Source organism: Pongo abelii, chromosome 1 (genome assembly GCF_028885655.2).
Source record: "Pongo abelii isolate AG06213 chromosome 1, NHGRI_mPonAbe1-v2.0_pri, whole genome shotgun sequence".
Taxonomy (NCBI): Eukaryota; Metazoa; Chordata; class Mammalia; order Primates; family Hominidae; genus Pongo; species Pongo abelii.
Window position 1 is genome coordinate 13,803,491 of NC_071985.2, and position 18,493 is coordinate 13,821,983.

The window sequence follows — 18,493 nt, forward strand, 5'->3', positions numbered from 1 at the left end:
GTGAAACCCTGTCTCTACTAAAAATACAAAAAAATTAGCCAGGCACGGTGTCTGGCGCCTGTAATTCCAGCTACTCCAGAGGCTGAGGCAGGAGAATCGCTTGAACCTGGGAGGCAGAGGTTGCAGTGAGCTGAGATTGCCACTGCACTTCAGCCTAGGTGACAGCAAGACTCCATCTCAAAAAAAAAAAAAAAAAAAAAAAAAAGAAAGAAAGTAGGAAATGTGAATCCTCCAACTTTGTTCTTTTTCAAGCTTGATTGGCTATTCTGGGTCTCTTGCACTTCCATATGAATTTTATGATCAGCTTGTCAATTTGTGCAAAAAGAAAACCTAGCTGGAATGTTTTAAGGGATTGCATATATATATATATATGAATAAATATATACTTAATTTCAATCGGTTTGGGGGGAGCAGATCGTGTTTGATTACATGAATAAGTTCTTTAGTGGTGATTTCTGAGATTTTGGTGCACCCATCACCCAAGCAGTGTACACTGTAACCAATGTGTAGTCTTATTCCTAGCCCCCCCACCCTTTCCCCACCGAGTCCCCAAAGTCCATTCTATCATTCTTATGGCTTTGCATCCTCATAGCTTAGCTCCCACTTATGAGTGAGAACATACGATGTTTGGATTTCCATTCCTGAGTTACTTTACTGAGAATAATGGCCTCCAACTCCATGCAGGTGCTGTGAATGCCGTTATTTTGTTTCTTTTTATGGCTGAGTAGTACTCCACGGTATATATATACCACGTTTTCTTTACTCATTGATTGATGGGCATTTGGGCTGGTTCCATATTTTTGCAGTTGCGAATTGTGCTGCTATAAACATGCATGTGCCAGTATCTTTTTCATATAATGACTTATTTTCCTTTGGTAGATACCCAGTAATGGGATTGCTGGATCAAATGGTAGATCTACCTTTAGTTCTTCAAGGAATCTCCACACTGTTTTCCATAGTGGTTGTACTAGTTCACATTCCCATCAGGGATTGCATTCTATCTGTGGATCAATCTAGGGAGTATGGCCGTGTTAACAGTATTAAGTCTCTGAACATCCATGTCTTATTAAATTTCCTTCAATGATGTTTGATTTTCAGTATGAAAGTCTTGCACTTCTTTTGTTAAATTATTAAATACTTATCTTTTTGATGCCGTTGTAGGTGGAATTGTTTTTCTAATTTGAAGATTGTTCATTGCGCATATATAGACATACAGATGGTTTTTGTGATTGATCTGTGTGCTGCAACATTGCTGAACAGATCCGTGTATTTATTACTTAATCATTTTATAGTTAGACCTTATGATTTTCTACATGCAAGGTCACTTCATCTGTAAGAAGAGATAGTTTTGCTTCTTCCTTTTCAATCTGGATGCCTTTTATTTTTCTTATCTGATTGTCCTGGCTGGAACATATATGTTGAATAGAAGTGGCAAAAGCAGACATCCTTTCATTTTCCTGACATACTAATTTATGCTCATATTTTTCAGATACATGCAGTGAAACAAAATGTGTTACTAGTCTAAAAGACTTGTATTTAATTTCTGCACTCCTGTTGTTACAAGCCATTTTCCTGTTACAATTTTATAACACTTTCACTTTCCTTCAAGTGTTAAATTGTACAGATGCTCCTTGACTTACGATGTTACATCCTGATGAACCCATCTTAAGTTAAAAATGTATGTTGAAAATGCATTTCATACACTTAGCCTGCCAAATGTTACAGCTTAGCCTCACCTACCTTAAACTTGCTCAGGACACTTACATTAGCCCACAGCTGGGCAAAATAATCTAACACAAAGCCTATTCCATAATAAGGACTGAACATCTCACAAGACTGTAGTCACATGAGAAACCGAATGGTTGCATATGTACTTAAAGCGTGGTTTCTGGTGAACACATATTGTTTTTACATTATCGTAAAGTCAAAAAATTGTAAGTCTAAACATGAGGTCAGGCCAGGCGCGGTAGCTCATGCCTGTAATCCCAGCACTTTGGGAGGCCAAGGCAGGTGGATCACTTTTGGTAAGGAGTTCAAGACCAGTCTGGCCAACATGGCGAAACCCCATCTCTACTAAAAATACAAAAATTAGCCAGGCGTGGTGGCACACGCCTGTAATCCCAGCTACTCGGGAGGCTGAGGTAGGAGAATTGCTTGAACCTGGGAGGCAGAGGTTGCAGTGAGCCGAGATAGCGCTACTGCACTCCAGCCTGGGTGACAGAGTGAGACTCCATCTCAAAAAAAAAAACCAGGAGGTCATCTACCCCTGTGTTTCTCAAAGGCTGGTCTGTGTTCTGTCTACCTGCATCAGGGTCGCAGCAGTGACCATTAAAAATACAGACTCCTGGGAGCAGGGCAGAGGGAAAAAAATAGATTGCTGGGCTCCACCCCAGACCTACTGAATCTTTAGGCTTGGGGCCCAGGAATCTGCATTTCAGCAAGCATTCCCAAGAATCACTGATTGAATCCAGCACCATTTTCTACAGGTGAGACTGCTGTGGTCTAGAGACAACAGAACTTGTCCAGTATCTCACAAGACATGAGAGGCAGAAGTCAGATATAGGCCTTCAGCTCCCCACCTCATCGTTTCCATTTGCAGTGACAAAGAGTGCAGTGCTAAATTACATTTCATTTCCTTTGCCACCCTCAGCAGCTCACTTTCTTCGTATTTTTCAAAATTTTTCTTTAATTTGATTGAGACATGTTTAGAAAATCCTGACGTCTCCTGCCACAGCGAAAGAATTGCCTTAAATCAGTAGGATCTGGGGACAGTCCTTGCACACTGTGACAAGTGACTCATTAACTTGTGAAGTGGCAAATAAATTGTCTTAAGCACATTAGTAATCATTTTTATTATGAAATATCATGGCCAGGCATAGTGGCTCTTGGCTGTAATCCGAGAACTTTGGGAGGCTCCCAGCAACTTGGGAGGCAAGAGGATCTCTTGAGCCCAGGATTTCGAGACCAGCCTGGACAACATAGCGAGACCCCATCTCTACAAAAAACTTAAAAATTTCCTGGGTATGGTGACAGGTGCCAGGAGTACCAGCTACTTGGGAAGCTGAGGTGGGAGGATCACTTGAGCCCAGGAAGTTGAGGCTGCAGTAAGCTGTAATTATACCACTGCATTCCAGCTCAGGTGATAGAACAAGACCCTGTCTCAAAAAAAAAAAAAAAAAGGGAAATAATCATAAATACACCAGAAATAGTACTGAAACACCCAGGTACCCAGTGCTCAGAATTAACAAATGTTTATTTACATTTTTTCTTATTTATTTCTGATTTTTTTTTTTTTTTTTTTTTGAAATAAAACATGGCCAGGCACGGTGGCTCATGCCTGTAATCTTAGCACTTTGGGAGGCTGAGGCAGGTGGATCACTTGAGGTTAGGAGTTCGAGACCAGCCTGGCCAAAAAACCCCGCCTCTTGTTACAAACAATTTTTACAATTGTTTGTAAAAATACAAACAATTTGCTGGGCATGGTGGCAGGCGCCTGTAATCCCAGTTACTCACGAGGGAGGCTGAGACAGGAGAATCCTTGAACCCGGGAGGTGGAGATTACAGTGAGCTGAGATCGTGCCACTGTACTCCAGTCTGGGCAACAGAGTGAGACTGTGTCTCAAAAACAAAGAAAGAAAACATTATATGCCGGGTGCAGTGGCTCACGCCTGTAATCCCAGCCCTTTGGGAGGCTGAGGCAGGTGGATCACTTGAGGTCAGGAGTTCGAGACCAGCTGACCAACATGGTGAAACTCTTGTCTCTACTAAAAATACAAAAATTAGCCGGGTATGGTGGCACATGCCTGTAATCCCAGCTACTCGGGAGGCTGAGGCAGGAGAATCACTTGAATCTGGGAGGTGGAGGTTGCAGTGAGCCGAGATCATGCCACTGCACTCCAGCCTGGGCAACAGAGTGAGACTCTGTCTCAAAAAAAAAAAAAAAAAGAAAAAGAAAACATTGTAGGTACAGTTGAAACCTTTTCCTTGTGGTTCTCCCTAGATGTATTCCTCTTCCCTCTCCTCAAAGGGGGTGCCACTTTCCTAAAATTCATGTGTACCCTTCGCATTCTTATTTTTCTACTTTGAACATATTTACATCTCTTTATTTGAGACAGGGTCTCGCTCTGTTGCCCAGGCTGGATGGAGTTCAGTGGTGTAATCATAACTCACTGCAGCCTTGAACTCCTGGGCTCCAGGGATCCTCCTGCCTTGGCCTCCCAAGAAGCTGGGACCAGAGGCATACACCACTATGCCTGCCTAATTTTTAAATTTTATTTAGAGATGGGGTCTCCCTATATAACCTAGAGTGATCTCAAACTCCTGGGCTTAAGCGATTCTCCCTTGGCCTCCCAGAGTGCTGGGATTACAGGCATGAGCCGCCACGCCCGACCGTGTCTTTAAATAACATAGTTTTGAATGTTTTATAATTGGTATCTGTGGTGTCATATTGTATTTATCACTTGGCAATTTTCACTCAACTTTATTTTTTCATCCCAATCCTGTTAACATGCAAGATCAGGGTAATTTTTTTAACTGCTATATTTCATTATGTGAATATACCACAACTTGGCTGTTTTTTTTTTTCTCTCAGTGGACATTTAGGTTGGTCCCATTTTTCTTCCACAATTACAAACAATGCTGTAATTAATATCCTTATGTGAAATAACGTTAGTAGGGATATATCTACAAGTGGCCTCAACTGAACCATAAGGTATACACATTTTCAGCCTAAATAGATATTGCCAAATTGCTTTCCAGAGTGGGAGCGTCCACTTAATCCTACTGGCAGTGTATGAGAGTTCCCATTATTCTACCTAAAGTTCCAAACAACTGCATGTGTTTCTGTTAGGGTACCTTGGGAAAAGAACTTTAGTGTACATCGTCAGTTCTGAATGGTAAGTTTACAATAGCATTTTTCTCCAACTCTCAACTTTTCCTTTTTAGAAGGTGATGCTCTCTTACACAACCTTCATTCTCGCCCTCAAAGACTTATTGATCATATAAGGAATCTCCATGAGGAAGATGCCTTACTGAAGGAGGAAAGCAGCATCTATGATGATATTGTTTTTGTGGATGTTGTCGACACTTATCGTAATGTTCCTGCAAAATTATTGAACTTCTATAGATGGTAGGTTGTAAAAATGTTGGGTAGCTAGAACTTGTTTTATTGTTAGTTTCTTTTTTTTTTGAGATGGGGTCTTACTATGTTTCTTAGGCTGGTCTTGAACTCCTGAGTGCAAGCAAACCTCCTGCCTTAGCCTCCTGAATAGCTAAGATTACAGGCACATGGCACTGTGCCTGTCTTATTGTTCTTTTGCTGTCGCGACAATTTATCAACTTCAAACCACTGAGATTTCAACAAATAAAAACAAACCTAAGGCCACTGAGCACCTGGGATATGACCTATTGTATCCCAGTTCCTTGCGAAAACTGAGCTTCTAAGATGCTGCCACTTTATTTTGATAAAGATCCACAATGTGATATTAACCTATCAAAAACACGGCAAAAATTGGCTGGTGGCTTATGCCTGCCGGCAGCACTTTGGGAAGCCAAGGCAGGCAGGTCACTTGAGATCTGGAGTCTGAGACTAGCCTGGCCAACATGGTGAAACCCTGTTTCTACTAAAAATACAAAAATTAGCCAAGTGTGGTGGCAAGCGCCTATAATGCCAGCTACTCAGGGGGGCTGAGGCATGAAAATCACTTGAACCCAGAAGGCGGAGGTTACAGTGAGCCAAGATCACATCACTGCACTCCAGCCTGGGCGGCAGAGTGAGACTCTGTCTCAAAAAAAAAAAAAAGTTGATTCATTTTGAGTCATTTCTGCTTGCCTTGGTTGTCTCAAGCCAGCATTAGATAAAAATCAGTGAGTTTGGGAATGGTCCATTTTTAGTTGTATTTATACCCACCTACCCAGATTCCCCCGTTATAGTCACTCACATTTAGGTTATATATATATAGTCACTCACTGATAGGAATTCTCTTCTACTGAATATCCACCTTATACTTCCAGTCTCTACTCCATCCATTTAAAAACTACCTCCCTGATTCTAAAACTCTTACATAGCTGGCTTACTGAAATTCCACAACTCCCAGAATCTATCATATTTATAATTTCCCAGACCCTCCAGTGTTTCTTGGAACTTCACTTTTAATTCCTACTTTTATAACAAGAATAACAGTAACAATATATAATAATAGTAACATACATATTATATATCTATATAATCTTAACATGTATAGTTATTAGAATTATTACTCTAGGATCTCAAAATTTTCTGTTGAGTTTCCTGGTACTGTCTATCCTGACCATGGAGCCAAAACTTTCAAACTGCATCTCTGATTAGGCCAAACCTATAAAGGGTATTCACTTTTTATTTTTTTCACTTTTATTTTTAAAAACCTTCTTCTGTTCCTTGGTGAGGCCCAGGGTCTGTCTCTTTCTCTTCTTCTCTGTTGCCCTAGGCAGAGTGGGAAGTTACCAAGAACAGTACTTTACGGATACAGTTCCCTGGTCCTGAGGGGTAGATGGTCTAATTGGTTTATGGAAGGTAATGTTTCTTAGCTGGGGCAAATTATTTATTTATTTATCTTTTAATAGAAATGAGGTCTCAAGCAGTCTTCCTGCCTTGGCCTCCCAAAGTGCTGGGATTATAGGCGTGAGCCACCATACCTGGCCTGCTGGAGCAAATTAATATAATTTGGGACTCATCCTGTGAGTAGAGGGCAGAGGTAAATGAGGGTAGGAAATCTGGGTGTGTCGAATACTAGGTTAAGTTTAGACAGCTGTAGTAAGAAAAAGAACCTCCTTTTAATTTGGGGCTGCAAATGAGAGTTGCAATTGTATGTGAGGCTGAGGTGAGGAATGGGCATGGAGGTCCCGAGGGTGGGAAGTCAGGGCTGAGAGTCAGCCCCAGACTCTCTTTAGAGCAAGATATTTCCTAGGCGTGGAAGTTTCTTAGCCTCTCCCTTAGTCTCCGCTGCCGCTATTCTGGCTGTCACCTTCTCTCCCTGGATTGCTGCAGTAACCTTCAACAGGACTCTGATCTGGGACCTGCGTCCCCATAGCTGGCATCACCCATCTCCACACTACAAATGAGTTTCATTATTTCTTCCTCTTTATTTCAGTTATCAGTGACCTAAATATTCTTTATCATGAAAATTTATTTCTAATTAGCAAATAGTATGTATGCCTTCTGCTGTTAATTGTAAATAAACTTTAGAAACATGGGGTGATGCTATTTGGTGTGGACCCATTATTGTTAAATTCACCATTCTTTGACCTAATGAAATTCTAAATTTATTTTATTGAGATATCTGACATATGACTGGCCCCCTAGCAAAACTGTGTTTTTAAACAGATGTACAGGGACTGTCAATGTGAAATGAAGGAGTCAATTTTGTCTTCAGTCATGATTATATATTTCACGTCTAGATAATGAAGTCACTCTCCTTTGCCTTCCAGAAGGTCATTTATAATGGTTTAATTGCTGGAAGTTGTTTCCAAGGGAAAATATGTTTCAATGTAATAAGTCAGGTTTTTTTAAGCCATAAAATATTTTGAGTGTAATATAAATAGTAGCATCGGATGCATCTTGTACAATAGTGTTCTGTGTGAGAGGCCCAGATGTAACATCTAACTCATTATGCTGGGCCTTTGTTATTAGGAACACACAGGGCAAGGTTCAGACGTTTAATAGATTTGGCAGCAGGAGTTGAATGATGCCTAAGAAGCATTTGTTTGAACGTATGTTCCATTTAAGCCAGATATTTTCCTTCATCATGCTCTTTCTTTACCTTTTAAAATCAGCTTAGTACTTCTCTGTGTTATGCCACTTAGTAAAGACCAAGTGATGGCCTTAGTTGATAGCAGCAAAATTTTGTTAGAGCAGATGTTCTCAACATTTGAGGAATAAGAAATATAGACAGTTTTGAATGAAAGTGTTAGTGACGCCACTGCATTGGTGTTTCTTTGTTTCTTTGTCTGGTTGCACTGACTTTCTTATCCCTTTTGTGTCAACAGGACTGTGGAAACAACCAGCTTCAATTTGTTGCTGAAGACAGATGACGACTGTTACATAGACCTCGAAGCTGTATTTAATAGGATTGCCCAAAAGAATCTGGATGGGCCTAATTTTTGGTGGGGAAAGTAAGTTAACCATTCTTAGCCCATTGGCATTCATGTACCTGATCAAATGTAATTAATAAAGCATAAAATATCCTTTTTTTTTTGAAAATGTGGTTGAGATATACAATTTCGTACTAGACTCCTGGGTTAATATATATTTCATTACTCTAGGTCAGTCATGCTGGCTCACATCTGTCATCCCAGAGTTTTGGGAAGGCTGAGGTGGGAGGATCCTTTGAGGCCAAGAGTTCAAAACTAGCCTGGGCAACATTGCAAGACTCTGCCCCTACAAAAAATAAAAAAGGTGATGTGAGCCTGTAGCCCTTAGCTACTTGAGAGGCTGAGGCAGGGAGACTGCTTGAGCCCAGGAGTTGGAGGCTGCAATGAGCTATGATTTTGCAACTGCACTCCACCCTGGGCAACAGAGGGAGACCCTGTCTTAATAATAAATTTTATATTACTGTACAATTAGAGGAAAATATTTTTTAAATGAAAAGCCTCAGGCTAATGTAGTAAAGGAGGGAAAACAATATGGCTTTTATTCTTACGCCATAGAAATAAATGGTATTCACATTAGAAGCTACTGTATATTTTGTTAAGAGTGCGTTTGTGACACGTCTCTGAAACCATTTTCTGTGCTTCCTCAGGAATACAATATGGATTAGTGATTTGGTTTTTTGTTTTCATATATACTAAAACACAAGGTGATCTTCTAGTGCTTTTCATTCAGAAACTCCACAAATGCAACTTTGAGAAAATTTAACATACCAATCTTTTATCTAAAACAACACTGGAGAAATGATAATTCCTTTCCTTAGATTAAAAAAATTTTTTTCTGGCAGGGCACAGTGGCTCACACCTATAATCCCAGCACTTTGGGAGGCTGAGGAGGGTGGATCATCCGAAGTCAGGAGTTCAAGACCAGCCTGGCCAACATGGCAAAACCCTGTCTCTACTAAAAATATAAAAAATTAGCTGGTCATGATGGTGCGTGCCTGTAATCCCAGCTACTCGGGAGGCTGAGGCAGGAGAATTGCTTGAACCTGGGAGGCAGAGGTTGCAGTGAGCCAAGATGGCACCACTGCCCTCCAGCCTGAGCAACAAGAGCAAAACTCCGTCTCAAAAAAAAAGAAATTTTCTTACTTTCTTTTCTCACTTCTACAAGCTTATTCCTTTGTAGTGATGATAAAGGAGTCAACTTTTAATAGTGGCAGGATATGTGTCAAACTAACACAAGAGGCCACATTATTTTTCATCTCAGTTTCAGACTGAATTGGGCAGTTGACCGAACCGGAAAGTGGCAGGAGTTGGAGTACCCCAGCCCCGCTTACCCTGCCTTTGCATGTGGGTCAGGATATGTGATCTCCAAGGACATCGTCAAGTGGCTGGCAAGCAACTCGGGGAGGTTAAAGACCTATCAGGTAATTAAGAATTTCTTAGCCTGGCGTGGTGGCTCTCGCCTGTAATCACAGCACTTTGGGAGGCTAAGGCGGGTAGATCACTTGAGCCCAGGAATTCAAGACCAGCCTGGGTAACAAAGCAAGACCCCAGCTCTATAATAAAAAATAAAATAAAAACAAAAAATTAAGGATTTCCCACCTACGTATACACTCATCACACCCAAGTTTCATCTCACTCAGCATTCCATCATGGAAAGCAGAACCCACTTACCTTGGGGAAAAGCACATTACTCTCTGTATAGGAATCACCTCTCAAAGGTTAAGGATGCACCCCTACATCCCTCAAATCTTGCCTTTAAATTCTATTCCTAAATCTTTTTTGAGCCTACTTAGTATGTTTTCAGCTAGTATTTACAGGTGTCATCCCTGGAGGTTGAGCACTGTGGCTTATGCCTGTAATCCTAGCACTTTGGGAGGCCGAAGCAGGCAGATCACTTAAGGTTAGGAGTTTGAAACCAGCCTGGCCAACATGGTGAAACTCTATCTCTACTAAAAATACAAAAAATTAGCTGGGTGCTAATTTTTTACACCTGTATTCCCAACTACTTGGGAGGCTGAGGCAGAAGAATCACGTGAACCCGGAGGCGGAGGTTGCAGTGAGCTGAGATTGCGCCACTACATGCCAGCCTGGGCGACAGAGGGAGACTCTGTCTCAAAAAAAAAAAAAAAAAAAAAGTATAGTCCCTGGAGGAATACAAAGCTTTTTATTCCTCAGGAAGAAGCCCAGAGTGCTTCCTGGAAGCTTAAGGTACATGAGAAGGATGGGTCATCTACTCGCGGTTTCATCTTCTTATTACCTCGTGGTGGGGTTGCTTCATATTAAAGACCACTAGCTTTGACTTTGTGTGAACCCATTTTTGCTATTTCATATTAGAATAATAACAGAGCAGAAAAGTAGAAAGGTGGTTTATGATGGGAGTGGCCATGGTTTTGTCTTTACAAATAAAATAGCATTAAAATTGTTACATTTAAACTTTATGGGCCATGTATAGGGTGAAGATGTAAGCATGGGCATCTGGATGGCAGCCATAGGACCTAAAAGATACCAGGTAAGTCTTTGGGGATGGCCTCAGGGTTCTTAAGAGTTGAGGAGGTGGATTTCTATATACAGGTTGAGTGTCCCTTATCCAAAATGCCTGGGACCAGAAGTATTTAGGATTTCAGATTTTTTTGGATTTTAGAATAACTGCATTATACTTTCAAGTTCCACATTCCAAATCTGAAAATCTGAAATGCTTCAGTGAGCATTTCCTTTGAGTGTCATGTTGGTTCTCAAAAAGTTTTGGGCTGGGCATAGTGGCACATGCCTGTAATCCCAACACTTTGGGAGGCCAAGGTGGGTGTATCACTTGAGCCCAGGAGTTCAAGACCAGCCTGGGCAACATGGTGAAACCCCCGTCTCTACAAAAACTACAAAAAAATTAGCTGGGCATGGCAGCACCTGCCTGTGGTCCCAGCTACTCAGGAGGCTAAGATAGGAGGATCAACTTGAGCCTGGGAGGTCGAGGGTGCAGTGAGCTGTGAATGCACCACTGCACTCCCACCTGGGCAACAGAGTGAGAGAGACCCTGTCTCAAAAAAAAAAAAAGAAAAAAAAACTTTTGGATTTTGGAGCATTTTGGATTGCAGATTTTCAGATTTGGAATGCTCAACCTGTAATGTATATCACACCATGGGCAGAAAGAATGAGGATCTTCTACCATAATAGTTATGCTGTTGCTTTAATTCACAATAATCCACCTAGGTTATTTCTCATACACTGTTTTTCTGAGTTTAAAGCAAAAGGTTATAAAATGAACGTTCCCCTGCCTACAAAAAATTCAGTTTCCATAGATTTGATCAGAAATTATTTACAGCTTTAAAACTTAACAACAGAAGGCTGGGCGTGGTGGCTCACATCTGTAATCCCAGCACTTTGGGAGGCCGAGGCGGGTGGATCACGAGGTCAAGGAGATCGAGACCATCCTGGCTAACATGGTGAAACCCCATCTCTACTAAAAATACAAAAAAAATTAGCCGGGCATAGTGGCGGGCGCCTGTAGTCCCAGCTACTCAGGAGGCTGAGGCAGGAGAATGGCATGAACCCAGGGGGCGGAGCTTGCAGTAAGCCAAGATCGCACCACTGCACTCCAGCCTGGGCGACAGAGCAAGACTCCATCTCAAAAAAAAACTTAACGACAGAATCCACTGATTGAGTGTGGCAGTCTAAGGATCCTTCAACCCTTCTGACTGATACATATAAGACACTGCATGAAATGTAAGACATCATTTAAAACACACTATTGCTGAACCAGAAAAAAAAATGAATCTGCAGAGACCAAAATGGAAACTAAAGCCCTGGGAAGAAACGAAGCACAAAGCTGGCCTTAGCTTTGGAGATTTCTGTTCTGGATTCTTGCAGCTTCTACTTTGGCCATCGAAGGTGCAGGGGACAGAAGGCACATGCAGTGTCTGTCAGTTAGAAGCCCTGCATAGAGCTGGGGCCCCAGAGCAGCTCTCAGTCCAGGACAAGAAATCAACCCACATCTACATGGTCCACTTTGATAGTCCGATTCCTTTGCTGTACTTTTTCTCATCTTTGAATAGAATTCTTTTTTGTATCTGGTAATTCTGGGATCTGTAGTCTTTGCTGGGTCTGATTTTGCAGTTTGTTGTTTCTACAGACTGTTGTTCATGGGGCTTGTTTTCTGATGTGTTGAGTCTTTTTTTTTTTTTTGGTGACCATGTGATATCTTTGGAAACTGAGTCCTATATTTAAAATGCATTCCTACAGAGAGGATTTACGTTTTTTTCTGCCATGCACCTAGGAATACTACCATCTATGAATACTTCAGATTTTTGGCTTGGAACTGTTGGGCTTACACAGACTGACTACCAGCCCCAGACCTACCTAAGTGCAAGCTATGGGTAGGCGCTCAGGGGAGAGAGACCCCTTTCCATCCCACTGAGGGGCAAGACTGAGACAGACAAGCCGAGTTTGTTTTCTTATATGCCCCCTGAGGCTGTGGCCCCTCAGAGATCCTAGCTCTGTGTCAGTCTCCCATTAGTCTCCTGTCCCTGGGCTTGGCCTTCCAAACCCAAGGATCAGCAGCTGCCTTCAAGGCACATGCTGACTCAGCACTTTCTCCTACCCTATTTCTTCTTTGATCATGGAGTTCAGCCATGCTTTATAAAGGTTTTTAATTTTATCCAACATTTTTGTGTTGTCAAAACATTGAATGAGTTTCTCTCTGTGTTCTGCTACATTGCTGGAAATAGAAGCCAATTCACGTAGCTGGGAAATAGTCTAGTGGTTAAGAACTTGAGCTTGGGAGTCTTTAATCCCTCCTCTTCATTTACCAGCCCTGTGACCTGGAACAAGTTATTTAACTCTTAGTTTGTTCCTCAATTGTAAGAGGGAAATAGTTCCTACCTCACAGCATTACTGTGAGATTTAAGTGAGATATTTACAAAGCACTTGGTACAGTCCCCACAATATTGTAAGCATTCCATCAGAATAATAGCGTTACAAATACTGCCATAGACACACCTTTACTAGCAAACATGAAACTCCCTTGTGGTTTCTAAAATCGTTCATTACGGAATTGCATTTGTCGACTAACTCTTCATCCACACACCGCCTTGTTTCTGTATTCCACAGCCACAGGACTGTGGGACCTGGTGCTTTCCCAGATCAGGAGGGGCCACCCCCAAACCTCACCAGTTGGTCCACACATGGAGTTATCCTTGAAATAATTTCATCATCATCAGAATACATAAAAGCTGTCTACGTGCATACTTTCTGATGCTCTTCAAACAGTTTCACCACTCTCAGATGGGCTTTGGTTGTTTCTCGACAGGATAGCCTGTGGCTGTGCGAGAAGACCTGTGAGACAGGAATGCTGTCTTCTCCTCAGTATTCTCCGTGGGAACTGACGGAACTGTGGAAACTGAAGGAACGGTGTGGTGATCCTTGTCGATGTCAAGCAAGATAACAGGGAGTTGAATTAGCAGCGTCTAAAATCAGGGCAGGCAAATGATAATCTGAGTGCAAGTCTGAGGAGTCCCAGGGTTTAGCAGTAGACTGTATGGTCTTTCAAGAGAGTTCCAGACCGGCACTTTCACCCAGAACCAATGCGGTGTTTCTTAATGTTTGCACAAATTTCCTTAAAAATCAACTTGTACTGTAGCATAAGAAAAGTTTTTATTTATCTATTGGAAGATTATCAGAAAAATACCAAGTTATTTTATAAAACAAAAAATATTTCTAAATCCTGATGCATTGTGGCTAATTAGTAATTCACCATTACCTATAGTTTTTGGTTAAAACTTGGCCTAGTTCAGAAATCTGTAGTAGTAACTGAGAGTTTGAATTTCAACCTGGATTGCAGGATAGCTCTGTAGAGCTTAATTAGGATAATTATCGGAAAAAAAGAACTCACAGGAATGCTGTGTGATCATGTGATCACATATTTGCGCAGTGGTCACTTATACCAAAGTTTGGGGTTTCTGGAAATAATGTCAGATTTTGTGGATCTCTGAAGTGGGCAACTTGAAGTGGAACCAATATGATTCTCAGTTCTGAACCTTGGTTTTAAAGAAGTTCATTTATATGGTAGACTAATACCCAAGTTTTCTTTTATCCATCTAACATAAATCCTGAAGGTCACAGTTTAGTACTCATAGTTTTTAAATGCTAAAGTTTTGTGAGTATGAATAAAAGCAAATACCTCTCAGGGTTTTAGTGCCATCGGGAAGGATATTTCTAAATTGTTAACATTTTGAAAGAATTGGTTTTGCTTTCCTCCTATCATTGCCTAATGTTTACCTAATACGAGTACATTTCAATCAAAGCTGGTTATCTTCTACAGAAGAAGATATACTCAGCTTAGGTATAATTGTAGGGAAAAGCATGTGATTAATTTAAGTACTCTTAGAAATAGTGCAACTGAGAAGACAGTTAATAGCATATTGTTATACATAGTAGAGGATGTGTCTCCCCAAGTTTAAGGGACATTTCCCAAAATGACCAACCAAATCATTTTAGTAACCCTTTAAAATAGTAGTTTCAATAGAGAATCCCATTAAAACTAGTCTTATGACAGACATTAACTGTGTTCAGATTTTATTAGGCTAGCTAGTTTCTATTTAATATTTAAATCTTATCATGAAATGCAGTGATGAACTGTAAAAATAAATATGAAATAAGATCAGAAAATCGTTAGTAGGTTCAAAGCCTTTATTATTGCTATTATGTATAAGCCTAGAAATGGTCACTTCCCAACAAAAAATACATCCGTTGTTAAAATACATCCCTTGTTATACTTAGGGCAAGTTGTAAACCCGCTTTGTTTTGACAGTAGAGTTCTTCCAGTGAATCATTTATTTCCGGTGAACCCCAGACACGATAAGCAGTGTACTCTCTAAATCTTATTAGTTGGTTGTCACCATCGCACTAATAGACAATCTCCATTTTCCACAGAATAAAACTGTAATGACTTTAGGTCATTTTCCAGCTCGATTTCAACGCCTGGCTTCTAAAATTAGAACGAAGGTGGGGAAGGATGTGATTAAGACAGATCCGATAAAGCATGTTACACATACTGTTCCCCCACCCCGTCCCCAGGCAGTAGCTTACCCTTAAAATCAAACAGACCTATGGTCTCCATTTAGAATCAAACTGTTGCTATCTAGAGACAGTTTAATGTCATAATATGAGGACTAAGCTTGACTTTGTATTTTGCTGGGCAACTTACTTGGGGACTTTCATAGGACAACAGAAGGTCTGACACAGGAACTTTGAGAAGACGTGACAGCAATCCCTTCACCTTTTGAATTGTCATGGAGCCTATCAAAAGACAAGAAAAGTCCATTCGTTCTCTCAAATGACACGTTACCTGTAAAACTAGCTCATGTGATGAGACCACAGTATCATTGCAATGATAGCTGTATCTGTCTTTTTTTTTTTTTTTGAAACTTAAGTCTCGCTCTGTTGCCCAGGCTGGAGTGCAGTGGTGTAATCTCGGCTCACTGCAACCTCAGCTTCCCGGGTTCAAACAGTTCTCCTGCCTCAGCCTCCTGAGTAGCTGGTGCCCATCACCACACCCAGCTAACTTTTGTATTTTTAGTAGAGAGAGACGGGGGTTCACCATGTTGGCTAGGCTGGTCTCGAACTCCTGACCTCATGATCCACCCGCCTTGGCCTCCCAAAGTGCTGGGATTACAAGCATGAGCCCAGCGCCTGGCTGTATCTGTCATTTTACCCAAGTCACTTTACCCAAGTAAGTAATTAGGGGAAAGCCTGAGTCTTGTACCACCTGTTCATTTGGGGAACTGTGGGAAACGGAGCCAACAGACCTAAGTGCCCTTTGACAGTGAGTTTCATACCATTTCAGTAGTGTATTTATTTCTTTCTTAATCTGAATAAACCAGAATGATTGATACTCTCAGCACAGAAGAATAAAGGGAGTGAGTCATTAACGTTTTCTTTTTAAACCTTTATGATGACTTCCTTATGAATTACTGAACCAACACTGGAATGGGACTCAGGTATCCTGAGGACATCTCTCAACTCTGGCCTTAGTTCCCCCTCTATAAAATGAGGGTGTCAACTAAATGATCTACAGGGTCCCTTCCAGTGCCGCCATTCTGTAATTATGTAATGTGTAACTGTGTTAAACATACACAAGTGACTGCCAGGCATGGGAATGTAACTTCCGAGGAAATGCTTTGGTTTGTTCAGAATACACTATGAACTTCTTTCCAAAGACGGGTTGTGGTAAATAGTGGATATTTTGATTATGAGAAATAGTTTCCTTGAAGCTTTAGCTGGAGATACAGCAATAGTGTGGTGTTCCTACAAATATCACAGTGTATTCAAACATATTTTTCTATCAAAAATCATTTTTGTAAAAGCTGTGTGTTTTTATGCAACTTGTGATAATAAATGTTATCTTTATTTTAGAATAAAAACTGGCCTTTTTGTATGTATTGAATACAGTTAATAGAGTTTGTAATTTTAATTAACAAAATTTGCTCTTTCATGTGTGAATATGTGATTGATAGTCTAGTCCTTTCAAAAGATTGAGACGGACTGGCTTTCATTGTTTGAAGGCTGGTGAGAGAAGGGGTTACCTGCTGCACACCAGTGGGGAGTGACATACTCCTAACACATGCCAAAAACAAAAAGTTTGGTCATAAAACAATTCTAATAAGAAATCTGCCTGGCCTGCTCACACCTGTAACCCCAGCACTTTGGGAGGCAGAGGGATCAGAGCCCAGGAATTCGAGACCAGCCTGGGCAACGTGAGGATACGTCATCTCTACAAAAAATAAAAAATTAGCCAGGCATAGCAATGTACGCCTCTAGTCCCAGCTACTTGGGAGGATCACTTGAGCCCAGAAGGTCAAGGCTACAGTGAGCCGTGATCGCGCCACTGTACTCCATCCAGCCTGGGTAACAAAGTGAGACCCTGTCTCCAAAAAAACCTGCCTACTCATACCAGTTCTATAGAAGAAAGTAGCAATTTGTATGTAATAAATAGCATTACCATTTTTAATATAGTAATATGACTGTCTTAACATTCAGAAAATATGGAAATAGCTAATTATTTCTTTTTACCTGCCTATGACCAGTGTTAAACATTTGAGAGGTATACCTCTAGGCCTTTTTTTTTTCTGTGTTCATATAAGGATATATAGGTTTTAAGCCAGGGGCAGTGGCTCACGCCTGTAATCCCAACACTTTGGGAGGCTGAGGTGGGCGGATCATCTGAGAACAGGAGTTTGAGACCAGCCTGGCCAACATGGAGAAACCCCGTCTCTACTAAAAATACACAAATTAGCCAGGCATGGTGGCGGGCACCTGTTATCCCAGCTACTTGGGAAGCTGAGGCAGGGAGAGTTGCTTGAACCCGGAAGGCAAGAGTTTGCAGTGAGCCGAGATCATGCCACTGCACTCTAGCCTGGGTGACAGAATGAGACTCCGTCTCAAAAAAGAAAGGATGTTTAGGTTTTATAATATATTGACGTACTACATTTGTATTTCTTTATGACATGATAGTATAGCTTTTCAGACTAACTCCATGCCACGTGCTCTAGACATACACTGCCCAGTATGGCAGCCACATGTGGTACTGAGCACCTGGAAAGCGGAGAGTATGACTGAAGAACTAAATTTATTTTATTTTAATGAATTTAAATAGCCACATGTGGTCATTGCAGCCACACTGGACAGCGCAGCTCTAGACCTGCTTCAGTCTCCTCGGTGACACACGACAGTGCCTTGTGTGCTGTGTGGCTCCACTGGCACGTACTTAGAGTCTTACTATCTTTACCATTACAAATGCTGCAAGATACAATGCTTGGTCAGAGCATATGTGTATTTTTAACTTTTTACAGTAATTCCGACATGACTTTAAAAAAGGCTATACTGCTTTTTCATGCCAGCCAGTATTATTTTAATTTTGCTAATCTAATGGATAAAAAAAAAGATATTGCAGTATTTTTTTTTTTTTTTTTAAATTTTAGACAGGGTCTCACTCTGTCACCCAGGCCAGATTGCAGTGGCTCAATCACAGCTCACTGCAGCCTCAACTTCCTGGGCTCAAGTGATCCTCCCACCTCAGCCACCCAAGTAGCTAGGACTACAGGCATGCACCACCACACCCAGCTAATTTTTGTATTTATTTTCGTAGAGACGGGGTTTCACCATGTTGCTCAGGCTGGTCTCGAACTCCTGGGCTCAAGCACTTTGCCCACCTTGGCCTCCCAAAGTGCTAGGATTACAGGTGTGAGCCACCATGCCTGGCTATTACTTTTCTTTTTAGAAGACATTTACCTATGTTAGTGGTTAAATATTCACAGCATGTGGCATAAGAATTAGTATTAAGAACCTTTGTATGAGTGAGTGAGTGAGTGCACATTTG

The 18,493-nt window shown here is 41.2% G+C and overlaps 2 protein-coding genes across 9 annotated transcripts in view; one reads left to right on the forward strand and one right to left on the reverse strand.

Annotated features, from left to right (window-relative positions):
- B3GALNT2 (beta-1,3-N-acetylgalactosaminyltransferase 2) overlaps positions 1–16,538 on the forward strand; it is a 60,852-nt gene extending 44,314 nt beyond the window's left edge. Inside the window, exons 8-12 of one of the 2 annotated variants that reach the window (XM_002809280.6) lie at positions 4,945–5,128; positions 8,023–8,148; positions 9,389–9,548; positions 10,580–10,636; positions 13,427–16,538. In XM_002809280.6, the coding sequence (XP_002809326.1) occupies positions 4,945–5,128; positions 8,023–8,148; positions 9,389–9,548; positions 10,580–10,636; positions 13,427–13,561 (662 nt within the window). In that variant the 3' untranslated portion in view covers positions 13,562–16,538. Of the gene's footprint in view, positions 1–4,944; positions 5,129–8,022; positions 8,149–9,388; positions 9,549–10,579; positions 10,637–13,227 lie in introns of both variants that reach the window. The other variant, XM_063716329.1, reaches the window with a different exon arrangement.
- The window catches only part of TBCE (tubulin folding cofactor E), a 91,665-nt gene continuing 87,963 nt past the window's right edge, over positions 14,792–18,493 (reverse strand). For 6 of the 7 annotated variants that reach the window (XM_024250883.3, XM_054559339.2, XM_054559410.2 and 3 more), the window contains 2 exons: positions 15,323–15,414; positions 14,792–15,103 (listed from right to left, as the gene is read on the reverse strand). In XM_024250883.3, coding sequence (XP_024106651.2) covers positions 15,011–15,103; positions 15,323–15,414 — 185 coding nt within the window. In that variant the 3' untranslated portion in view covers positions 14,792–15,010. 7 annotated transcript variants of the gene reach the window in all.